The sequence below is a fragment of the Hibiscus syriacus genome, unplaced genomic scaffold (assembly GCF_006381635.1).
Source record: "Hibiscus syriacus cultivar Baekdansim isolate YM2019G1 unplaced genomic scaffold, ASM638163v2 tig00116938_pilon, whole genome shotgun sequence".
NCBI classification, from domain to species: domain Eukaryota; kingdom Viridiplantae; phylum Streptophyta; class Magnoliopsida; order Malvales; family Malvaceae; genus Hibiscus; species Hibiscus syriacus.
This window is the reverse complement of record NW_024063476.1, coordinates 591,965-619,430: the sequence shown is the minus strand read 5'-3', so window position 1 is coordinate 619,430 and position 27,466 is coordinate 591,965. Positions and strand designations below refer to the sequence as shown.

General features: G+C 32.6%; 1 protein-coding gene across 1 annotated transcript; it reads right to left on the bottom strand.

The window, feature by feature from the left end:
• Window positions 1-57: 57 nt before the first annotated feature.
• On the bottom strand, window positions 58-11,511 carry LOC120188118 (1,4-alpha-glucan-branching enzyme 1, chloroplastic/amyloplastic-like). The gene is given in 22 exon segments (XM_039191635.1): window positions 58-246; window positions 318-392; window positions 509-664; window positions 885-962; window positions 1,089-1,189; window positions 1,281-1,428; window positions 1,635-1,705; window positions 1,708-1,778; window positions 1,893-1,996; window positions 3,072-3,200; window positions 3,860-3,970; window positions 4,079-4,208; window positions 4,831-4,950; window positions 5,124-5,245; window positions 6,551-6,634; window positions 7,019-7,135; window positions 7,856-7,936; window positions 9,098-9,157; window positions 9,304-9,346; window positions 9,891-9,989; window positions 10,804-10,955; window positions 11,470-11,511. Coding segments are annotated over 21 exon segments (2,199 nt in total). The 5' UTR covers window positions 10,929-10,955; window positions 11,470-11,511; the 3' UTR covers window positions 58-72.
• Between the last annotated feature and the right edge of the window lie 15,955 nt (window positions 11,512-27,466).

Sequence of the window (27,466 nt, the reverse complement as noted above, 5' to 3'; positions counted from 1 at the left end):
GATCATTTCATTGCATCTCCTGCCTGAGTCGGGGCAGCTCTTTAATAAGCGACTCTGCAGATGGAGAAAAGTTTAGCAGTCTAAAGGTTTTGATTCTTCCACAGCTTCTTCAACAGCTTTAATGTTTTCTGCCGGTTGCAATTTTCCAATCGGTTTTCGTTCATCTTCAACTAGTGCATAAACCACCGCTGTTCGACACGGTGCATATACCAATAAAGAACGAGGGCGGTCATCGTACAATCCTTCCTGGAAAAGAATGGTATGTAGGAAGAGTACACTGAATTCAGAAATGAATGGTGTTCAGCGAATTTACTTACACTGCTGAAGTACTCAACATCATGTTTAAGCCTGTTGAAGCCTCCAAATAATGGATCATCTGAATCCAATACAATCTGGGAGAGCAACAATATATATATATATATATATGTGTGTGTTAAATCACGAGTGACGACGGAGGGTTTGATGAGAAAACAAAAGAATTCATTATATAAACTTCAAAATCTTGTACCTTATATTTTCCAGGCCATAGACAACCAACACGGTAATCAAAGTAGCTTTCATGCCAGTGAAAGTTGAACACGAAAACCAGATTCCCTCTTTCGAAAACAATTATTCGATCTCCTTCATCCTTCCGTGATATATATTGGTGCTCGGAAGTCATGAACTGAATAAACAATCACCCAAACATTCATTTACGTTCTAAACAAGTGGAAGTAAATCTTTTTGGCTAACCGAAACAACACCGTTTGTTCAAATCTCGTTGCATGAAATGGGTGGTTGTTGTGGAAGAACATGAACAAAGTCTAATATTAGATCAGAGGTATAACACAGTATCTTAGGGATAAAATATGGAGCAACAAAACAGTAAGCATCAACATACTCACGCCATACTTATCTTCAACATGTTGCATTGCCTTGTCAAATTCTTGCATCCCATGATACCTAAGATTACCTGCATCTCCCTGTGTACATATAACCGAATAATATTTGGTTGTTTGATTGTAAAACACAAATTTATATATAACGCTTCCGGTAGCCAGATGAAAGTAAATCGTATTACCATCAAATTTAAATTGAAGAGAACTTACAAGATCGAATCTGCGCCGACATTTATCATAACTGAAATTATTCCCAGGAATTACTTTGCCACTATGAAGACGCTGCTCTCCCCTTGGAAAATCGATCCACTCTGAGGAAAGGAATAGCGGGGAAATTATATCACGCCATTCAAATTAAAGAATGATGACATGTTAGGAAGAGTTGCAACCAATAGATCTTACCAGGATGTCCAAATTCATTTCCCATGAAATTCAAATATCCTTCTCCACCTAGTCCCATGGTAATAAGCCTAATCATTTTGTGTAATGCTATTCCACGATCTATAAGTGGTGTACTCGGTTTATCTAGAGCCATAAAATCATACATATCCTGCAAAAAGGAGTTGAAACTGTAGAAATTGTAGCGCTGAATCAGACCGATTAAACACATTTTCTCCGTTTAATAAATAACAACAAAATATAATTGAAAACTTCTAATAGCTAGAGAGGCCAAAGAAAGCAAAGATTGTCAAGTAAAAGCATTTCTTTTAGCCAGTCAGCTTTCTGAGTATGAACATAAGTAAGAGCCTAATTTACCTTATCCATCAACCAGAACGCTATTGTTTTATCACCAACTAGAGCTTGGTCATGGCTTTCAGCATAGACACACACTTTTCCAACCACCTCCTGTTGGTGAGTGTGTGAATAATATCGCCCATTTGCCATTCTTCATCCCTCTTCCTATATGACAAAACGAATCAAGAAGTACACATCAGTTTAAAACCAAATACGTTCACAAGATAGTTTCTTTAAAGTATTCACATGATTAAAAGTTTGGATTAGAAAGTTAAGTACTTGAGAAGCTCAATCCATTTATCAGCAACGGCCATGTGTAGACGGTAATCAAATCCCACACCACCATCTTGCACAGGAAGGCAGAATGTAGGCATTCCACTTACCTGTAGAATATAGGCGAATGGTTAACATAACAAAAATCTTGGCTGCTGACATTTTCCAGAAAGAATAACTCATCTTGATAACATTCCTCTACTGGTTTCAGTCGTTATTCAATTGTTTATTTATGACAGGTGTCAATTTAAGATTCTGGAAATCCACATTCAACTTTTGTTTCTTTTCCAACTGTCTTACCAGAATATTCACAATCTTTCAAAATGTTATTTTGAAAGTATACGAAAGTATGCAACAAAATCACTCCACTAAACCATATAATAATCATAAGTATATGAAAGTAAGCAACAAAATCACTCCACTAAACCATATAATAATCATAAGTATATGAAAGTAAGCAACAAAATCACTCCACTAAACCATATAATAATCATAAGTATATGAAAGTATGCAACTAAATCACTCCACTAAACTATATTATAATAATAATAATAATAATAATAATAATATTAATAATAATAACAAAATGCCATTCCAATAATATTTCTTGTATTTTGTTATGCTAGTAGCCTTTTAGGTGAATTCTTTGCGCAAAAGATAAAAATTGTAAAACAACAAGAATAGTTTAAGGTTTCTACAAATTGTTGTTCCTTCCCTTCAGTTGATTTTTGCATCTTTAGTAGCTCTGTTTACATAATTCTTGGCCTATAGTAAAATATAGTATTTCCATTTGCATAAAGTACTTTAACAATTCTTCATTTCATTCTACAATATCAAATACACTTAAACAATAGCATGGTAACCTCCACATTCATGGCATATGAGCATATTTGATGCATGAAGAGAAGTGATGAAGCATAATAGTAATAGTAAAACATGCAGAACACAAAAACAATTGGTAGGCTACTGCACACAAATGTAAATGTGCAAAATTATTCAAAACCATTTGTACCCTTAGCATCCGCATGCACATAAAATGCTTCGGAACCCTATTCTATCTACCCAATCCAGTGCAGAAAATGTTGCTGTATAAGAGATGATCTTAAAATTGAATGTCTACTTCAGGAATAGACAACTGATTATAAGTATTAGGGTACTCAATGTGACTTGGAGAAGATAACATACATCTTCACCGATGGTGACAGCCTCAGGATAGAGCCCGTGAATCATATCATTAACCAGCATCAGATAAATGACAGCATCTACATCAGTTGCAAATCCAAAGTACTCATTGTAATTTCCTGTAAACGTTACCTACAGCAGGTTCAGAAAAGCACATAATAAGATGAGATGATACATTGTAAAGATGTAGTGACACTGACACCCTTTAGTCTGTTAAGAAACAAACAGAGAATTGTGAATAAACAAATCCCCTCTCTTGTTTTAAATGTCACTTTATCCCCCTTGCCTATTAAGGGTGTTAGTAGCTTTCCTTTTAACGAAGTTTTATTTTATTTGTAGGCTATACTCTTGTTTTCAACTTATTTTAGTTTATTCATATCAATTAATCAAAAACTTAATCCAAATACCAAATATTTCTCATAATAAAAGAAAATTCAAATAATATTTTGGAGCGGAAGACAAAAACTGTAAACATCTTTTCTATGGAAGCCTGAAACATGAAAAAGAAAATGAAATTGTACTTTATTCTAGGATTTTGCTAAGAATCTATTTTTAAAGACTCGATTACATTGTGGATCCTCCTTGGGGTTGTGCTGACAAGGCAGTATTCGGTAACATGGTTCTAGTGTATGATCTATCTAACATATTTTACCAGTGCAATAACCAAATCTTACATCGATTCCAGTTCTCTATATAACATAAGACTTCAACACTGAATATCTGGACATGCAAATAATTTTATTATGTAACACCAAGCAATATAGAAATCTCTAAACTCACTCGGACAATACCTGCAACCCATGATGGGTGTACATCATTGAAGTCACACCATCAAATCTGAAACCATCAAACTTGTATTCTTCCAGCCACCATCTTGCATTTGAAAGAAGAAACCTGACCACCTAGAGCAGCATTTAAAAATTAGATCCAATAGGAAGGGAGGAAACCAAAATCTTTCAACTGTCTATAACAAGTGACCATATAATATAAGTTTCAATATTAGTACATACTTCCCAGCTTCCGTAATTAAAAAGGCGAGAATCCCACATCCAGTGGTGGCCCTTTGACCCAGAGTGGAAGTAATGAGAATCAGTTCCATCAAACATGTTCAACCCATCCAAAACATTATTAGATGCATGGCTGTATTCATAAAAGAATCAGTCAGATGAAAAGATGGATGAGAAATTTTAATAGTAACCTAATTTAAGTAAAGAATACAAATTAATTGAGACGTGTCAGCAAAAAATTGCTTGCTCAAGGCAACAGATCAAATACTTAAGCAACCAATTGCTTCTACAGCTCATAACATAAAATTTTCTTTGTAAAACAATATGCTGAGGTACCATTTGGTTATTGTTTTTGCTACTAGTTTTTGTTTCAACAAGCAAAAAGTACGTTTGGATAGAAAGAATGAAACAAACTTCAAAGAATTAAAAAGAATACTGTGATTTTCCTTTTAATGCAAAAAATATAGTAGAAATTTTATTACATTTTCTTCATACATATATATATATATTCAATCAATTATGACTTTTTTCCTCCCATTTCGGTTTTCAGTAATCTTTTATAAGAAAAAAATGGCCATATTTGCATAAAGCCTAATAGAAATGAGTGTAGATTCGAGGCAGGAAAAGAAGAATTTTATATTCACTTTCAAATGGAAAAACATAAGGGAAAAACCATTTGCATAAAAAATATAACAGCAAATAAAGCTAAGGGGCTTATTTCTAGAAAAGCTATCTCCTAAAAGTCTAAAGCTTACCTGTGCACAATATCCATAAGAACAAACAGACCCAACTCATGAGCCCTGTCTATCAGTGACTTAAGATCATCTGGGGTTCCAAAGCGGCTGCTCGGTGCAAAGAAATTTGTCACATGGTACCTGCAACATATTAAATGGAACTTGATAAAGTAGAAGAGTTCAGGTTCGATAACCAAAATCTCAATTGTAAAGAAATGTTTCTGTTTACACCCATAACATAGCAGTTTACTACAGGTTAACAAACATAAACAACAAGAAATAGATTTGAGATAGTATTATGATTGAGATGATACCCAAAGCTAGCGTAATATGAGTGCTCTTGAATAGCCATGATCTGAACCGCATTATATCCAAGTCTCTTAATGCGGGGAAGCACATCATCTCTAAAGTTGGCATATGTATTAATTTTTGGATCCTGCATCTCAGAGTTGATAATATAAGAGAAGTAGGAAATGGGTTAGCTATACCACAACGTATCAAGGAAAATAAAAGCTCAATATGTTCGTGAGAAAAATATTTCTTTTAGAAACAGTGTGCATGAAAGTTCATCCACTTACAAAACGAGTAGGATTTACAAAATGATTGGAAAGGAAGTAAAATCTTCAAAGCTCACCACGGCATAATGAGGCAACGTATAAGATTAAATGTTGATTGATGCACAATCAACGTTAACGACCAATAAAACAAAGAACCAACTAAAGAGAGGCCAAAGATAAACTGTCAGAATCTTCTTTTGCAAAAGCAAACATCTTAAAACGTGATATTTATGGTCTTCTTCACAAATAGTTGGATAATTTCCTCAAAAGCACATTCTTAACATCCAAGCATTTGATTCAAGGATAAATGTGTAGGTTCATTTACTCAAATAGTTGGATTATTTTCCTTCTTCATAATCATATTATATAAAACTTGTACATAATGTTGAAAGGCTAAACTCATAGGTAGTGAATTTAACTACTCTAATTCAATTTTTTTTAAATGTAAACTGAAAAGAAAAAGAAAATTAGAAACATGTTTTGTCTTAGCTTCATATAATAAACATGTCATGGAGAAATCTGAAGATACTTCTAGAAACAAAATAATTAATAAGTCTACATAGACACAAATTAGGCCAGAAACTAAAATTCAAAAAAAAGAAATTAATGAGAAGTAACAAAGAGACAAAAGGAATGTCCATGTTGAGACATATAGTTTGTGAGTGCTTAAACAGTAACTTGGATTGAGTTTTATTATATTTAGTAACATGTAGCAAAAACAAAAAAAAATGGACTATTTGTTACCATTCTCACATTGAAGAACATTAATCGTCTTTTAGCAGGCATATAACTAGAATATTAAACTCAAGAAACTCAGAAAGCTCTTAAAACTATATTTGTAATACCATATCCCAGCACCTTGTGGATCCAGAATCCTTATAGTCCTTTTAATAACAATAATAAGAAGAAGAAAATGCAAAATAGTAACAATACTGATTTAATTGCAAATTCAGGCTTCTTGATGAATTTTAGAAATGGATGAAGAATCCTAATGAAATGCAACTCATCCAACTTTAATTTGATTGAATTCTAAGCAGTTAAGCAGGGTTCAAGTCTCAAGCTGTTTGGCATTTGCATTATCTACAAAAGTAATGCTCATAATTTAATGCAATCCAAATGGAACTATTGAGAACTGAGAAAGAAGAGTTGAATAACACTTCAAGCAAGGGAAAGGAGATGCATACCGTGCTACTCATTCCAACATGTGACTCGTAAATTCTAACTGATTTTGGTCTTTTTGGATGGGGGTGTTTGAATACGTATTTTTCCTGTCACCATATAAATTTCATTAGTCAACAAGAGTAACAAAAATTGAGATGAGATATAACAGATTGAATCTGGATGTGATTAAGCGTGAACATGCGATAACGTAAGTCAGAAACTGACTTCTTATATGAAAGTGAACCAACCAAAACTGTCTCCTTCTACACTCCTTTTTATCTGTTTATACTCCTTTTTTTTTTTGCACAAGCAGGCATGCTTTTGTTTAATGCATCTTGACACTCGGACAGTCATTTTTAAAAATATGACATTCACTAGTTGTTACTTCAGATTTTACTCAAAAACTTCAATTATTTCAGCATCTTGAAAAGAATAAGTCATCTAATATTTCCAAGAAAATCACAAGATTAAGCGAACCACAGTAAATATACCTCTTCCGGCGGATCATAGTATATTCCAGTGTATGAGATTCCACCTGGTGCTTGAACAGAGAACTTGATCCAAGCAGGAATGGAATCCTTAATCCCAGATCGAGTTTCCATACAAATCTACAATCATATGGTAAAAAGTTTAAAACGAATGCATCGAAAAGGAGCTTTAGATAAATTGACGTTATCATAACAGTTAACCAGAGAAGGGAAAAAATATCCCCATCTTTTCTTTTAAGGACAGAATTCAAACTCGGCTACCTTGAATAGCTTTGTTCAACTTGGAGAGCATATACCCACTAAATACTTTAATGCCAACATGAACAATACTTTACAACGGCAAAATTATATGGTATTTTGCTTCATTCCATTTTTCTCTGGCAAAGTTTCAGAAAATTAGTCCTACACTAAGCTCTTTGTAGGATATTAAAGTTGCATATATGGTCTTATAAGCAGGTTCTACAACAAGAAGAGCTTCAATAATAGTAATTTTATTATCTCAACTAGTGAAAATTATTCCCACAATTACTAAACTTTTGAATAATAACAGAAAAGAAACTTATTTCACTTTTTCAATAATTTATTAGCACACCTTTGTATCTTATACTGCAAGTTTTTATTCGATAGATATTTCTGTTCATTAGACATGCAATAGGATAAGTGTCGGGTCCACAGATCATGATTAAAAGTTAAATACATTGTTGATTCACACAACAAAACGTTTTAGATTCAGTTTGCTCTGAATTGAAAAAGGGGAGAAAGGAAATAATAAACAAGTAGCATTTGAAAGTAAGCACTAACTTTAAAATCCAAATCTATATTCATTTACAAGTAACATACCTTCACTTGAGAACCATGGGGAATTGCTGGTGAACCATCAGCATTATTAGGCAAAAAGATCTCCCAGACACCAAACTCATTCTGTTAAAAAATAATTCCTTATAGAATTAAATGCTAGACGGAAATAAAAGATGGAATATGTATATCACACACACACAAACACGCATATATAAGACACACAAGACATCACTACCAATATAAGCTAGCATGGCTTTCTAAGAACTTAGCTCACGGTCATGTTCCGTTTTATTCTTGGGACATCAAGGCATTAAATTTTAAACAAGTGAATTTGTTCATACAATTAATTACTACACGGGCAAGGTGACATATCATTATGAAAACTTTGATAATTGTTTATCTTAACTTTTCCATTAGGAGCTTTGAAGTATACCAACTGCGCCAAACTATGCGCCCAATCTTTGGCCCTCTAAGAAGCATTCGTGCACACTTACATATAAAAAGATCGTGTTTACCTTAGCATTAAGCTGTGTTTTGAATACCAAACTTAAATATCTTTAAACTTCTTTCAACATGTTCATTGAGAGACAAGCATCAAATTATGAACAACTAAGAATACAAATACTTCAGATTCATAAGGCTTTAAAAATTTGAAGCACATTGGTCAGTGTCAGAAAGAAAAGGAGGAGGCAGAAGCTCATTAAAAGCAACAAAATGATGTGGAGTTCATTAATAGATATAAAATAGCAAGAAGACTGCCTCAAGGACAAAGAGCTGGGTTACTGATATTTTGAGATGTTTGTAACACCAGTTCTGTCTGCATTATGTAAGACATGCATAGAGGAGAAGGTTAAAAAAGAAACCAAAGCCAAACAGCATGAAGCTTGATCTTAATACAAGCCTTGGCTTGAACTTGATCGAGTTTCATTTTTAAAACTTGAGCTCGATTAGAGATAAAAATCAAACTTTTTGAGATCATACTGATTTACCTGGTAAAAAATAAATTGGATTCTCATGCTCTACTTCAAAGTTCAAACTCAATTATTTGTGCTAGATCTTGAGTTTGAACTAGAATATCTTTTCTGTAGCAATTAAAAATAATAAAATAGATATTTAGAAAAATCCAGATTAGACTCGTGTCATTCGTGTCACACATTAAGATGATTGAACTTCACTTGCTCGATAACTCAAGCTACTCCCGCTTAACTCCTCAACGCCCCAAGCTAAATTCATTTTTTCTGGGCACAGGCAGCAGGTTTTTTTGCAGAAGAAAGCATAAGATACCTGGCTCATAATATCTGCATTAGGGTTCCAATTGTTAAAATCTCCAATCAATGCAGCTGACTGAAACATAAAATGCAGTAAAACAATCACAACAGTGAAGAGAGAGAAAAAAAACAGATTCTAAAGTTAATAAGACTTTTTGATTGAATAGAAGATCACACGATTAATTGTGAAAGTCTTAAAGTGTTAAATGGTACATAACAAACCTTAGCTCCTGGAGCCCACTCCCTGTAAGTTATTCCTGTCTCACTGAAAGCCAGATGAAATTATGATCAGAAGAGCGACATCAAGTTATCATGAAACAACTTATAAGACATGAAACACAATGGAGAACGATGTTTTTCTAAAAGTCAAAGTTAGCAAGATAGGTATTAAGCATTATGATACAAATAAATGCATAGGAAACACGGAGAAGAAAATAAAAAAATAAAAAAATAAAACATATAAAAGTGACATATAAGTTGATGCAACTAAGTATTACACACTTGCTCCATACTTTGTTGAGCATCAGGAAACCTGATTTCTCTCTTAGATTAATCTACCTGAATCTTAAACATATAAAGTAAAATATCAGGAAAATCAAGTATACTGTTCCCACACAAAAGAATTACAAGAACACTCCAACATTAATTTCATTTAATTAAAATTGTAATAAATCAAAACAAAATTACACGATAAAACACAATGACATGCAGCCATGAAAGCTACAAGCCTACAACCAATATGCAACACTATGTAGCTATGGGAAAATAAGCCCATGCTAACACAACTAGGTATTGGTAAGAATGGTAACCTGCGAATGAAGCCAAGCTTCTCATAGCCTCGAGAAAACACCTCCAAGCCACCTTCATACTTGTCAATGTCCGCACGCATTCTTTTGTATTGTGCATACCTGGTAAAAATATAGAAGGTAATTATACAGTACAGATAAAACCGGGGAAGGGGGGGCGTGCAGTGAAAAAATATATATATATTGATGACCGTCAAATTAAAGCTGGCAAGTCAAATCACACCTAGATCAAGCTATTAAAGTAGATACATAATTTTTCTACATTTTTAGAATATTTTGAGAACAGAAACTGTAATTCCTCCCCTGCTATTCAAGTGCAAATATTATTATAAGTCGATAAGCAGTAATATAAAATTGTGTTTGAATGCACGTAATGATGATAAATCAATAAGCAGCTTATTCTTTAGAAATTTAATCCAGTCAGAGGGTAGCAATATTCAAAAATCAATTATATTTGATTCAGTTACAGATTCTAGCAAACAGAACAGAAAGCAGAGCGACTTGCTTACTTGTTCATCCAGATAAAATCTAGTTAAACAGCTAATAATTGAAATAGAAATAGAAAAACCCACATAGGGCCCTACAATAATAAAGCAAACACAAAATCGTAAAAAGTTCTGAGTGGTTTTTCAAGTATTGTTTCTCAAAACATGAAATAACTGTTAATTGTGAATAGGAAACATATGCAAATTCCAATCCAGATACCAACATGGACCTTCAAGGACAAGCGCAAGTCTGCTATAGTGCAGATACACAACCACGGTAGACAAGCAACCATAACCTATATAGCAAAAGGTTCCAACAACTAAGAAACTAAAATCAGCAGCCATCTTGTAAAGGATATAGGAGAGTCAACATTTGGATTCAATTTATCGCACAATATACATACAGGCAAATAAAAAGAGGATTATCATACCGGTAATCAATATGGTCACGAAAGCCCAACAATAATGGATCTATTTCATATACTTTCTGTCCAGCACCAGGAGGGGAAATGGACCTTGGTTTTGCTTCAACCTCAATCTTTTTATCTTCTAACATTCCTTCACTATCTACATTAGGAATTACCTATAACAGGATCATAAAGAGAAAAGGAGTAAGGACTTTTTCTCTTGTATTTGATTTATTTACCTGAAATGTGCATAAAAATTAGCTGCTAATGAACTTAAAGATAAGAAACATGAAAATGCCATTCCCCAACCTTATTCCTCAGATTTTTATGTAGTTTATTATAATTTTCCTTCCAAAAGAGTAATAGTTCACAATCAGAATAACACATTTTTTAAAAGAAAACGTTAAATCTGTTTTAGAGAATCAAGAAGCTTGAATGATTTCATCAAAGATATAAAAACCGAGAAAATATCATTCCCAAACTTGTTCCACAGCCTTTGATGTTGTTTCTTATATTTTTTCTTCAAAAAGATTCAGAGGTCAGACTCAGAACCACAAGAATCAACAAGCTGGAATGACATAAACACATCTCATATTTCAAATTTACTTCCAAGTATATTTCATGAAGTAGAGTGTAATATTTCCATAATATTCAAAATACATTCTGCAGTATTCTCAGATATTCACAAACCTGTGGATCATCCGAAATAGTGCAAAGACTTTGCAATTGATCCGTCAAGGATGAAGAAGCATCACCCTGGGCACCAGGGGCAAGCACTTTCTCGTATGCAGTAACAGTGAAGGATAAAAAGAATGAATCAGAAAAAGACTTTTCTACAATGATCTTCCCTACAAGCAAGCATCAAATCAGTTTTCCACCTACTGTGAAGCAAATGGCTACAAAAGCAGTCATCTCCACAGACTCAGAGAATACTTTTGACAGTACTAGAATTATACTAGCAAATTCAGATCCATCTTCATTAGAGAATAAGAGAAACCAAAAGCCAGGGTCATATGGGAAGCTCATATTGGAAATAGGCTGATAATGCAGAAATTATTCGCCTATATCGTTTTCAGCGTAAATTATTTGTATTTTTCTGCTTAAAGTTCCCTAACTGCAAATTTAAAACATAACTTTCCATTTGATGGTTTCTGCTATTACACTACAACATCCTTTTTTAAAAATCCACTTTCACATTTAAACTCAGCTTCCTTCCACATGCAATTATTGCCTTTTCATTTCAAAAACTAGAAACTTCTTCATTGTAATTCTTTTACTGCTACAAGTTCAGCAGTAACATTTTGAATCATGCTGATCAGTGCTTCAACAATCCACGTTTCTTCCAATATTAAGGTTAATAACAAAGCACATATTGGCCATTGCGATTCCATAAATCAACTCAGATTTTTTTCCACCGTTGTTTCTAACTTTATCAATAAAAAGAACAAGCATCGTAGAGTGAGTAATAAAACTTACTAAAGCTAACCGATCACTGTTTCATCAACAACATTTTTTAATTGGAAAATGGAAAATGAGATTCGATTAGTTAAAGAATACCTAGAAAAAATCATGAAAGTTCGAGCTTACTAAAACAATTACAAAGAAAAAAAATGAAAAGCGAGAATCATGTTTCCAGAAACGAACAAAAACAAATAGAGAAGAGAAATGAGAGAGAATACGAGAAGATTGAAGCTTCTTCGACAAAAGCAAAAAACGGCTACTCTTAGCAGTAGCATTGAAGCTTGACGCACTGAATCTGTACACTGAAGGCAGACGAGATAGCTGTAAAACAGATACATCATGAACCATTATCTCTTCACAGTTTCTTCTTTTGTATTTCAGATTTGAATGCTAAACACTGTGAGAGAAAAGGTTTTTAAAAGAGAATACAGAGCACAATGAGAGTAGAGAAAATCTCGCCAACGGAGTTACGAAGGCAACGAGAAGCGTGAAATACGATACAAAATCTAAAATCAAAAGAAATAAAAATGAAAGGGAGCACTACGTGTAACTGGGATTCGAGAGTGGGACCCACCAAAATTTTCATTATTGACCGCGCATATTCACGCTTGGCTCATTTTTTTTATCAATCAAATTATGGATTTGATTCTTGGGTAAAGTAAAAAAATGTTACCGGACTATATAGTATTATTTTTGTTGAATTTTTTAATTATTAAAAAAATATAAAATAGTTTTTTAATTATAAGATTTTTTTTTGAATTTTCTATTAAAATTTATAAAATGATTATTCAATTATTCATATGTTTCAAACTAGTATTTTTCTGTTAAAAAGTGATAGTTGTTTGAGTTGGATATTAACATATTATTTAAGATAAGATAAAATTATATTTCAACGATGTCTATTGGTCTCTTCGTTTCTTTTAAGCATTAGCTCGACGATATAATGTTTCAAGCACTAACTCGACTAGTGTTATTCAAATTTCGGTTAAAACCAATTAAACCGATCGAACCCAATTTTTTTCGGTTAATCGATCGATTATTTGATCGGTTAACGATTAATTATTTTTTCAAACTTCAACTATCTGGTAATTCGATTCGAAATCGGTTAATTAACCCATATTATTAAATATTATATATATTATTATATATTTTTTAGCCTAATCTGCCCTACCCAAGTCCATTAAGAACCCAATTTGTTTAACCCAAAAGAAAGACCCAATTAACTTAAACCCCTAAAAGATAAATAGAACATTAAAATTCGTCAAAAAGAAAATTTGTCTATTAGAAGGAACCCTAAACGACTGCTACCCTCTAAAGTCTAAAATTCTTCGAATTCTTTTCAGTTTTCATTTCTCAATCCTACAGTGTTGGATTTTGTAGCTTGTGCCTTTTCGAGCTACCAAGATGAAGTGTTAGTAAGTGGTAACTTGTCGAACCTATGCTACATTTACTTTTTACTTATTTCTTTCCACCAAATCTTTTCAAACATGGTAATTTGTAGGTAAAGCGAGAGGAACTGCTTCCATTTGTTCAAAGTGCCATATTAGGGTTGAAAATCAGTGCAGATCTATTAAGGACCTAAGGTAGTTCAAAACAAAGAGTTTTGTTTTCTGCTTTTTAATGAAATGGCTATTGTTATTTTAAAATTAGAAAAAAATTATAAATTAACCTAATTTTATTCAGTTTGGTTAAACATTTTCGAATTTTTTTTGTTCGGTTAACAGTTAAAGGAAAAAAGCTGGTCTATAAAATTTGGGTAGTTCGGTTCGATCGGTTAAGTGAACCGACCAATTGAACACCCCTAGGCTCAACGACATAATGTAAATGGAAACTCGATCCAAAAAATACACCTCAAACGATTCTGAGATAATATTTTATCATATCTTATTTAATAGGTTAACGTCAAGTTCAGAAGATCATTAATATTTTAACGGAAAATGACGAGTTTGGAACATATAAATAGTGGAGTGACTATTTTGTAACTTTTAATAGTCAGAGGACTCAATAAAGCAATACCCTTTGTTAGAGGATTATTTTGTAACTTTTAATAGTCGATGTACTAAACAAAGCAATATCCTATAACCGGGGACCATTTGTGTATTTTACCCTTGATCTTCTATCCTGCTTAAATTAAAATGAGAAAATAACCTCAGTGACCAAAAATGCCTTATAATATACGATTTTAACCAACTTTTTTTGGATTTGCCAAAATGACCAACTAAATCGTAATGCGATCGATAATTCGTAACGCGATCTCCGATATCGCAAATCAGTTTCCATATTCGCAACGCGAACTTCGACTATCGCAATGCGAACTTCGACTATCGCAATGCGAACTTGGACTATCGCAATGCGAATATGTAAATCGCAATGCGATAGTCGACTATCGCAATGCAAACTTGGACTATCGCAACGCGAACTTCGACTATCGCAATGCGAACTTGCGAACTTGGACTATCGCAATGCGATAGTCGACTATCGCAATGCGAATATGTAAATCGCAATGCGATAGTCAAAGTTCGCGTTGCGATAGTCCAAATTCGCATTGCGATTTACATATTCGCATTGCGATAGTCGAAGTTCGCATTGCGATAGTCGAAGTTCGCATTGCGATAGTCGAAGTTCGCATTGCGAATCTGGAAACTGATATGCGATACCGGAGATCGCATTGCGAATTATCGATCGCAATGCGATTTAGTTGGTCATTTTGACAAATCCAAAAAAAGTTGATTAAAATCGTACATTATAAAGCATTTTTGATCAATGAGGTTATTTTCTCAATTAAAATTCCATTGTTATATTTTAATATGAGATAATTTAATTAGTTATAATCATTAATTAATTAATATAATTATTTAACGGTTTTTAGTTATTTTGGTCAAAATGTTAAGATGGAATTTGTGAAGAAAAATCTTTTTAGTTTATCATGCTAACATCGTGAGTATTTTTGTATCAAATTATGTTAGTTAAAATACAAGAATTAAATGTTGTAGAGGGATTGAAACTAAATTTAACTTATTTTCATCAAATTTGCACCATTAACACGTGGATTCTGCTTAGTCAGCTGATGAAGAGGATCAAGAATGGCTGGTGGGTGAATTCAACGAAAGTTCTTGAAAATTTATACTAATTACATTCAAGTACAATAGTTTAGGAAATGGCATTCATCCACATGAAACCAAACGACATCTTACTTGAAAAAAAAGGAAAACACTTGTGGGATTGAGACCCTCGATAAAACTATTACATTGAGCTTTTTACCGGGAGGTAATTTCACAACAAATCGATTCAATCGGTTGAACTCACGTTCATATTCATAAATAGATTTATGATCAAGTTTCGGATTCAAAAATTTATGTCACATTTCTTAGATAAACTGAGCTCCAATGTACTTGTTACGGAATTCTTAAAGAAAGAATTCTCAAGTGATCGGTTCCTGTATATGCAAATTAACATTTGTCCACTAGATTCGTGCAGGCCCCTTTAGTAATGATACAATCCCATCGAGCTTCCTCTGATCATTACAATGAAACCTTTCCAGAAAAATCTTAATATTGTTGAACCAATAATCTGCTGACACTAGATCTCCATCTGCGTCTCCATAAAATCTGACACCCCAAGGCTTTTCAGCTCATTCGCTATGGAAGTCTGAGATTGCCTATTCAATAAGGTTTGAAAAAATAAACCTTGATCTTGCACAAGCATCTTAGGTTGCACTGGCACACTAACATCAAACTGAGTTGGAGGTAGGTTATGATTAACCTGGTTACTCCCCTCATGGGCTTTATCCAAATCCATATGATTGGTCACTCGACGGGATTCCTCAATCTCAGACATTTATAACTCAACAAAACAATTTATATTAGTAAGCAGTTGCATCAAGTCATACAAGCATCAACAATATTGATTATGACATCCTAGTGACATGTATACACTTACTGACTAATAACAGACTCAGTTTAAATTTAGAATCTACTAAACATGTAGCTTTGATACTACTAAATGTAACACCATCCTCTCAAATCGAATCAGCGAACTCAAGTCAGAAATGTCACAATACAATTTCATAATATTTTACTAATTTGTGTGTAAAGAAAAATATTTACTTTACCTAGTTAATAAACATGCTATTTTGATTTTCAATCCTTTAGGATATGAAAAATTAATATGAAACATTCCTACATGTTAAAATCATAAACGATCTTTAAAAAAAATATTTACATTTAGTGAACCCGAAACATGCATATAATTAAACTAACCATAGAAGTCAACGTTTAGTACCATAAGTTATTACAGAACGACGTTATGCTAAAATTAAAGTTAGAAGACCTATAACAAACATAGCTAAAACTATCACATATAGATGCCACTAAGGAAATCAAAATATATCGAGTAGGATATCATTACCATGACAGTTCGAATAACTTTTCAAAAAGTGATGTAGTGCCTAACTTATTTAATCCTCGAACCACCTAAGTGTGAAAAATCAACACACTGAGTACAAACTTAATGAGACAGTAAAATAACAATAATAACATAATAACAATGCATTATAATATGCAACAAAAAATCAGCAGCCTGTCATTTCTTTAGCAATATTGATAAGTTTTCAAGTTTATCCACACATATATTTAGTCATTTCAATTTAATATAGCCCAAAGTAACGTGATAAGAGAATAAGGTACACGAGTCAATGAACATAATGTCATAACGAGTATAAGGCCCCGAATGACACAATGTCTAAAAAGTCAAATGACCCTACGAGCATAATTGCGCTACAAGCATAAAACTCCTATGAACCAAAATGCTAACTTCGCAACCGCTAGACTCATGTCATACCAATTATACCTATAACTCTAAAAAAATATACTTAAGCATTATCAATATCATTTTGTACCTATGATATAACATAAATATTCATCAATTCATGTATCATCAATAATCATAAAAGTGTATATCATTCCCTATTATGAATGAACATTAACCATTCATATATATGTAGAAATAAATATTTCATAAATTACCATAGTTTAATTTTGAAATGACATTTAAGGTTAGACTTATCACAAGTCTTCCTAACCAAATACACATAAAATAAAAATATATAAAACACACTCATCAGAACTACACCTTACCACCCGAATTATAGTAGAGATCAAGTTTCAATCTTGATTCTTCTTTTTTTCCTTTCGAATTTCCATACACTTTAGCTTGCTAGAATGCTTCACATTTATCAATTACATAATAAATACAATCAAATGGAAGTTATTAATCCTAGTAACCATGTATTATGTATATAATCCCGTAAAAATTTCTAAAAAATCAATGAATGTGAATTTGAAGTATATAAGCTTTCTATACTTCAAATTTAACCTTAAATTTCATAATTACATCAAAATCCTAATTTCTCTCTTACAAGATTTCAAGGATTAAATTAAGAGTTTTTACATATCAACTCCAAATTCAATAATTTTTACCATCAAAATGAAGCTCAAGTGAAAACAAACAACTTGAACACTTCAATTTCATTTAAACCCTAAATCTCTAAATAAAATCCTAATAGCCAAATATATATAGGTGTGTTTACACTTGTATTTTTTCTTCCAACAAGATCTTAAAGCTTCTAAAACCTTTAATCCTTCATGAAAAGTCTCAAAATAAACTTCCATCTTCAAACCCTAAATTTATCAGAGTTATCGAATTAATCCTTAAGCTTTAACATGTAATTTCCAACTTCAATTAAGTATGAAAAATGATGAAGCAAAACCTAATCTTTCATAATCCAACATCAATTTATTTGAATATATAAACCCTAAATTATCTCTCCTTAAATTCTATAACATATACTAATCAAAACCGTGAAATAATGATATTACAATAAAGAGAATTCAAAGAAAAATAAAATTGTACTTCATGTCTAAACCCTAAATTTGAATCCTAAAATTTGAAAATCAAATCAAACCTTGCCTTGGTGTTCTTGGTAGCTAATAATATGTTGAAAAAAAGATGAGAAAAACCTTGAATTTTCTTTTCTTTTAAATCAAGTCATTCTCATCTTTAAAACCTAATTGAATTTAAAATTCATTTTAATACAAAATGTACATTTTACCACAAAATGTCCATTTTACCCTTGAAATCTAATGCTCCTAATTATTCTACTTGTCAATTTCTTCATCCAAAAGCTAAGATTAAACCATGAAGTCAGTTTTTTTACAACTTTACCCTTGTAAGAATCCTTAATATCAATATTATCCTTTTTAATCCATTGATTTAACATGAAATTCAACTTAAAAACAATGGTCCATATTAAATCCTAACATTATTAAGCACGAAAAATGACAATTTTCCCTTAAATCTAATGGCTTATATTATCTCTTGAATTTTTATTTGATCCAATTATCCAAAAAATTTACCAAACACAAAATAGTTAATTCCTCCAAATACAAAACCCGGATAAATATCATATTTTTATTTTCAAACCACAAATCAAGGGTAATTTTATAATAAAGGAATAATAATAATATTTAGGAAAATTACCACTTAAGGGCTTAAACTTTTGTTAACTTTACACTTTTGACACCAAACCTTCATTATTCATTCTCTGGTTACTAACTGAATTTTTAGGGTATTACAACGATGTTAAGTTAAGGTTAACATTGATGATGTTTTTGGAGTGGCTTTTGGAGGTGTTGTAGTGAACAATAGGGTGATTTGTATGACATAGTAATAGACTAGTTCTAACAAGCCATGTAAAGGTTTTACGTCGCATGCATAAACCGAGTGTGGTTGAGGTGAATGCTCTCACTACTGAAGGTTTACATGTTGCACTTGATAATGGTTGGAGTGTTTTTGTAAAAAGGGACGCCACCAACTTGGTTAATAAGCTTTTGCATCATGGCCTTCATTATTCATTTTGATTACTAACTGAATTTTTAGGGTATTATAATGGCGTTACGTTAAGATTAACGTTGATGATGATTTTGAAGTGGATATCGGTGGTGGTGAAATGTAGAAGTAAGGTGATTTGCATAAGATATTAAAAGACTAGTTCTAAAAAGTCATGCAAAGGTTTTACGTCGTATGCATGACCTGAGCGTTGTTGAGGTATGTGCTCTCACTATTGAAGGTTTACATGTTGCACTTGATAATGGTTGGAATGTTTTGTAAAAAGGGCCGCCGCCAACTTTGTTAATAAGCTTATGCCTCATGGAATTCATTATTCATTCTGATTACTAACTTAATTTTTAATGTATTACAACGAGGTTACTTTATGATTAACGTTGATAATGTTTTTTGAAGTGGCTATTGGTGGTGGTGGTGCAATGCAGCGGTAGGGCGATTTGCATGAGATAGTAAGAGACTAGTTCTAACAAGTCATGCTATAATATCCCAAAAATCGGGCTAGTGATCAAAGTGTAAGATTTTAAAACTTTGTGTCTAATTTTTGAAAATTGAAATATATAGGGAGTTAATTTGAAATTATTGGTGTAGGTTGATTTGTAAAGTTTAAAAGAGAAAGGGGCATAATAGTCATTTAGAAAGGAAATGAATTTAAAATTCATTTGTGGTATATTATGTATACACGTGGGAATAAGGAAAGAAAGAGTAAAAAAGATCCAGAAAATTCTTCACATTTCTTCTTCCTCTCTGTCGTGACTCCATAGCTAAGGAAAGATGATCTTAAGTTAGTGTTTCCTTTCATTTTTAAGTTGATTTTGATTCTTGAAATGATAAGAAAGCTTAAGGAAGTTTGTTAAAAACATTTTGATATTTCGATATAACAAATTAAGTTAAATGAATTTTAAGATTTTATAAAAGATTTTCTAAGTATATTTGATATAATTATTCGAATATCAAAATATTATTCCAAATCTTTCGAGTGTCATTTTTAATCCTTACTCAAGTGTAAAATTAAGTTTCAATCTTAAAATAATTTCAAAACAATTTCTCAAAGTATTTCGAACCGTTTCAAAGCAAAAAATTCCATATTGTCCAGAGGGAACCAATTCCCCCCAAAAGGGTACCGATTCCCCCCTGAATGGTTTGGCTTCGAGAATAACAGATTACTCGGAGGGAACCGATTACCCCCCAAGGGGGTACTGATTCCCTCTGTTTAACGGTTAAATATTTGAATTTTACACTTAGGGAATCAATTCCCTATGAGGAGGTACAGATTCCCCCCACGCTCCAAGCTATTTTATTAATTGATTTCACACTAAAACGGCTCCATTGACTCCACTAATAATCCCCAACGTTCAGAATCAATTGAAGGAGTATTTAAACAAGCTTAGAAGCCATTGATCAACAACAAGAAACAACAATCAATAAGAATCAAGAGAGAATCAAAGAGAAAGCATCAAACCTCAGGTTTGAGCATTTTCAAGCCTATTTCATTCAATATTCATTTTTGCTTTCAAGAAAACTTATTGTGCTCAATTGTATTATTCTTGAGTGTTCTTTCTTTGTTCTAGAATTGTGAAAACAATCTACCTTGTGAGGATTTCCTTGTAAGTTTGCAAATTTGTAATCTTCTCTTTGAGAAAGATTGTTCTCAAGAATTGGGGTATATTCTTGAGGGAGTTGTAAGGTTATCTTTTTGGCCTCAAAAGAAAGAACAAATTAGTGAATTTGTTGGAAAATACTTAGTGTGTATAGCTAAGGTAGTGGACGTAGACTTTGGTTGAGAAAGTCAAACCACTCTAAATCGCTGCGCAATTACTTTCAATTTTCTGTAAAATCTTCCACCAAAATTTTAATTGCCAATTCACCTCCCTCTTGACCGATTCCATCGATCGATTAACTCAATAATTGGTATCAGAGTTTGACTCATTTGAAGGTCTAATCACCTCTTGAGTATATCCGGGAAGAGTTACATCGATAATCAAGTCATCAATGGCCTCCACTTCAAACTCCGACTTCGATATTGATTCATTGCCCGTCAACAAGCCTCCTTTCTTCAATGGAGCTAATTATGCTTATTGGAAGAATATGATGATGTATTTCATTCAAGCAAGTGACATGGGAGCATGGAATATTATAGAAGACGAATACATCAAACCTTCCACTCATCCAAGATTGTGGAGTGAAGGAGATACAAGAATGTTTCAACTCAACTGCAAAGTCATCCATATTATCTTTTGTGCTCTTGGAATAGATGAATATGGGAGAGTTTCATCTTGTACAACCGCCAAGGAGATATGGGAAAAATTACAAGTCACTCATGAAAGCACCGACGAGGTAAAAGAATCTAAAATTAGTCTTCTAACTCATAGCTATGAAAATTTCAGGATGAAACCGGATGAAGATATCAAAGCTATGTTGGATAGATTTTCAACGATTGTCAATGGTCTCAAATCATATGGAGAGATCATTCTAAATGAAAAGCTTGTGAGGAAGTTAGTTTACTCACTTCCAAAATCATGGCAATCAAAGAAGACAACAATTATCGAGGCTAAGAACTTAAAGTCCTTAACCCTTGAAGAACTAATCGGCTTACTCCTCACTCATGAAATGATGCTTCAAGATGAGATAGAACTCGATAAGATTGATGAGACACCAAAGGAGAAGGAGAAGAAGAAGAACGTTGGAGTTGCTCTCAAATCCACAAAAGATGAGAGTGATTCTGATGAAGATGACGATGATGAGGAAATGACATTATTTTCCAAATGGTTCAAAAAATTGATGAGGCCAAACCGAGGAAGAAAATTCAAATGAAATGAAGGCTTCAAAACTGAACCAAAGGAGAATAACCCATTCATTTGCTACGAATGCAAAAAGTCGGGGCATGTCAAATAAGATTGTCCTCAATTAAAGAAAAATAGTCAATCAAATAAGAAGCACAAGACTCATGTAGCTACATGGAGTGATGAAGAAGGTTCCGATGAAGAGGAACAAGAAGTAGCAAACTTGTGCTTGATGGCATTCGGGGAAGATTCTAAGGTAACATTTAACTCATTCGATTTGGATGAATTATCTTATGATGAGTTATTAGAGGATTATAATGGACTGGCTTCGGATTATAAGACTTTATTTTCAAAATATAAAAATGATATTTCAAAATTAAAAAATGAAAATAGTCTTATGTCCAAAACCAACGATGATCTTGAAAGTAAAATAAAAAATTTGCAAATCAAACTAGAAGAGTTTGAAAAGAAAAATCTTGATTTGCAAGATTTACTTTTAAAGGTTAATGATGATCATCAAAAGAAAATTGATGATCTTAAATCTTCTTTTGATAAAGTTGGAACAAAACGTTTTGAAAATGGAGAAAATTCAAAATCCAACTTTGTTAGAAAAAGTTTTAAAAACTACAATCATAGAGGTCCCCGAAGAACCTCTAATGGAAAGATCATTAGAAGTATATGGGTTCCTAAAGAACTAATTACTACTAAAGATAAGGATATCCTACACAAATGGATACCTAAGGGGACTAGGATTTTGGAAACTAATTAATATGGACCCAAAAGAATTTGGGTACCGAAAATAAAAAATTAATCTATGTTTATAGGAAAAGGAGCATTGCTACAAGGCATGGGAAACAAACTCAAACTTGAACTCATGGTACCTTGATAGTGGATGCTCAAGACACATGACCAGAGACAAAAGTCGGTTCATAGAGCTCAACGCCAAAAATGGAAGAGATGTGACTTTTGGTGATAACTCAAAAGGTCACATTGAAGGTATAGACACTATAGGTAATACCTCTTCCATACAAATTAAGAATGTTTTATATGTGAATGGATTAAAGCATAATCTATTGAGTATTAGTCAATTGTGCGATAAAGGATTCAATTTCATGTTTGATATTAATGGTTGTAAAGTCATTGACATTGCATCTAATCAGATTATGCTTGTTGGTCATAGAATAGGAAACATTTACATGGTGCATTTAGATTCCATAGATATGACTAATTTATGCCTAGTTGCTAAAGATGAGCATGATAGTTGGTTATGGCATAGAAGACTAGGACATGCTAGTATGAGTGTTTTGCAACGGTTAATCCAAGTAGATTTAGTTCGAGGGTTGCCTAAACTAAAATTTGATAATGATAAATCTGTGATGCTTGTGCTAAAGGAAAACAAAAGCGAGTTTCTTTTAAATCCATTAATGACGTATCCACTAGTAGAGTATTATAATTGATCCATTTAGATCTTTTTGGGCCATCTAGAACTACTAGCTTGGGTGGAAAACAATATGCATTTGTATTGGTAGATGATTATTCTAGATATATTTGGGTTCTATTCTTAAGTACTAAAGATGAAGCATTAGAAAAATTTATCATGTTTTCAAAAGTAATCCAAAACGAAAAAGGTTACTCTATAACTAGTGTTAGGAGTGATCATGGAACTGAATTTGAAAATCTTGGATTTACTGAATTTTGTAATTCTAATGGTATTAGCCATAATTTTTCAGCACCTATAACCCCTCAACAAAATAAAGTTGTTGAGAGGAAAAATCGAACTTTAGAAGAAATGACTAGAACCATGCTTTGTGAAAACAATTTGCCAAAATATTTTTGGTCGGAAGCCACAAATACCACTTGTTATGTTATTAATCGAGTAATGATTAGGCATATTTTGAAGAAAACTCCATATGACATTTTTAAAAATAAAAAGCCTAATATTAGTTATTTTCATCCTTTTGGATGTAAATGTTTTGTTTTAAACAATGATAAAGACAATCTTGGTAAATTTGATGCTAAAAGTGATTAAGGAGTTTTTCTGGGTTATTCCTTGATTTCTAAAGCTTATCGAGTATTTAATAAAAGAACTTTAGTTGTAGAAGAGTCTATACATGTTGTTTTTTATGATAATCCCCTTCCGAGGAAGGATTCTTGTTTGAATGATGATGTAGGTATTATAAACATAAATAACATTGGACACGGTGTTGGAGAACGATCATCAAAGGAAGAAACGAAAGATGAGGAAACTCAAGATCCTCTCGAGAATCCAACCATTGAAGAAAGGGAAGTCTCTTACCCAAGAGAATACAACTATGTCAAGGATGGTGAAATAATAGGTGATCCATCCAAAGGGGTAACAACTCGATCTTCTCTTAGAAATATTTGTAATTATGTTTCATTTATCTCATACATAGAGCCTAAAAATATTAAAGAATCATTAAATGATGAACATTGGATTATGAATATGCAAGAAGAGTTAAATCAATTTGAGAGAAGTAAAGTATGGACATTAGTTAAAAGGCCTAGTAATAAATCTACTGTAGGTACTAGATGGGTATTTAGGAATAAGCTTGATGAAAGTGGTAATATAGTGAGAAAAAAGGCTAGACTTGTTGCTCAAGGGTATACTCAATAAGAGGGCATAGACTATGATGAAACATACGCTCGCGTAGCTAGGATGGAAGCAATTAGAATGTTCTTAGCTTTTGCATGTTTTCATGAATTTAAATTATATCAAATGGATGTTAAAAGTGCATTTTAAATAGTTTTATAAAAGAAGAAGTGTATGTGGAACAACCTCCTGGTTTTGAAGAATCAAAATTTCCAAATCATGTTCTTAAATTGATAAAATCCCTTTATGGTTTAAAACAAGCTCCTAGAGCTTGGTATGAAAGATTTTCAAAAATTTTAATTGAAAAAGGTTTTTCAAAAGGGAAGGTTGACACTACATTGTTTTTAAAGCATAAAGGTAACGATTTATTAGTAGTTCAAATTTATGTTGATGATTATATTTGGTTCTACTAATGATGTTCTTTGCCATGAATTTTCTAAGCTAATGCAAAGTGAATTTGAGATGAGCATGATGGGGGTGCTCTCATTTTTCTTGGGACTCCAAATCAAGCAAAGAAAAGATGGAATCTTTATCAATCAAGCTAAATACGTCAAAGATATGCTCAAGAAGTTTGGACTGGAAAATGGGAAACCTCATGACACTCCAATGAGCTCATCTACAAAGCTTGACAAGGATGAAGGATGTAAATGTGTGGTTGTTAAATTATATAGGTTAATGTTTGGATATTTGCTTTATTTAACCATAAGTAGACCTGACATTATGTTTAGTGTTTGCTTATGTGCTATGTTTAGTGTTTGCTTATGTGCTAGATTTCAATCATGTCCTAAGGAATCACATTTACTAGCTGTTAAGAGAATCTTTAGATACCTTAAGGACACTCCTAGTTTAGGACTTTGGTATCCTAGAGACTCTAGCTTTAGCTTGCATGCCTTTTCTGATGCGGATTATGGAGGATGCAAATTAGATAGGAAAAGCACCTCCGGTACTTGCCAATTCCTTGGAAATATGTTGATTTCTTGGTTTTCAAAGAAACAAAATTGTGTTGCATTATCTACCACTGAAGCGCAATACATTTCAGTCGGTAGTTGTTGTGCACAAGTTATGGATAAAACAACAACTTTTTTGATTATGGAATTGAAGTAGGTACCATTCCTATCAAGTGTGACAATACTAGTGCTATTTGTCTCACTAAAAATCCCATCCAACACTCTAGAACTAAGCATATTGAAATTAGACATCACTTGTTGATACGTTGCATAATTTAGCGGATATCTTTACAAAGCCTTTAGACAAGGAAAGATTTTGGACAATTAGGAGAGAATTAGGTTTAACTGACCTATCTTCATTTAGTGTTTAAAATAATTTTAGCACTTTTAAGAATAAAAAAATTGCTTATAATAATTTTTGATTGCATTTTTTGCTTTTAGTTAGAGGGAGTTTATGATTCTTAGAGAAAATTAATTTTATGTTCAAATGTAGTTTAAGGGTAAAATTAATTGATTGAACATGATTAATCGATACCCCCTGGGGGTTCTGGATATAACACGGCCAGAACACCCTATTTCATTCAAACCCTTTTCTTCTTCCTTTGCCGCCATTCATTCATTCTTTCTCCCAAATCTCCACTTTGCTTCAAAACATCAATTTCTAATCGGAATTACTTCAAATATCATCTCCTAAACCTGTTGGAATCATCAAACTAGTGCAAAAATCATCACATTCTCACAAAATCCAAAAATCTTTAAGGTATTTTTTCTAAAACTTTTATTTTATCAAAATTTGAACATATGACTAGTTTTAATTAGTTTTAGATTGAAATGGTGATCGGACATTGATTTTTTAGTGTTTAGAAACTAGATTTTACAACTAATTTCATCAAAATTTTACAAATTTTCAATTAATTTTTGAATTTTAAAAAAAACGATTTTTTTGATTAATTTCAAATTATTGTGTTTTGATTTAATTATGTTGTTATTATGAAAACAATACGTATATTGATTTTCAAAACTTTACCTATTAGGATTTGATTTAGAGAACCTTGAAATATTGAGGACTCAATTGAGTTTTGGGATTGATTATATTGCATACATTTATTTTAAAATTGCAGGTTATTCTTTCAATTCCGATTATCTTACATCATGTCTCACAAACGTTCTAGGTCTTCCTCTAGTTGTTCTAACCAACCTCCAAACTCACCTCCACATTCTCCACCTATCCAACAAATTCCTAATCCCGATGATCCAAACATGACCATTCGTAATTCGTGCTTCAATGAACCCAGTCGTAGATAAAATCTTTTCTTTAGGTATTCCCAATACTTTGAGTCTTACAAAATCAGGGAAGAGCGAATTCCATCTCTTCAAGCCATGTTAGACATTAATTTTTGACATCTTCCTACCCTTCAAGAGTGGAAATTTGATAAAGTCTTCGAGCTCGAACCAATAGTTTACCACCAACTTGTTCGTAGCTTCTACTCTAATGTCGTTTGCATTCAAAACCGAGAGAAAATCGTAACCATAGGAATTTGATCATATTTTCTAGGACGATTCTTTCATCTTGACCCAGAATACATAGCCAAAGCATTAGGATTAGATAATGACGGGTTAGACAATGAAAAACAAATAGTAGGTTCTCAATATAAACGAAGAGACAATGCGAGTGTTTTAGATCTTCATGATCGTTTTCTTTATCTAATGATCTCTTGGTGGTTTCGACCATCCGAAGGCCGTTACTCTACTCTTCGAGCCTTAGATCTATTTTGGCTACATTGTGTCCAAAATAATCTCAAAATCAACATTCCATAGATTATCTTTGATGAACTTGTCGAAACCGTAAATCTTGTTCCCAATAAGAAATTATGTTCATCTTTAGTTTACCGTTCTATTCTAAGTAATCTGTTTAAAAAGGTTGGGCTTATAGTTGGTCTTGATGCCTCCTTTCCACTCAAAAACCAAATCAACCTCTTCTCTTT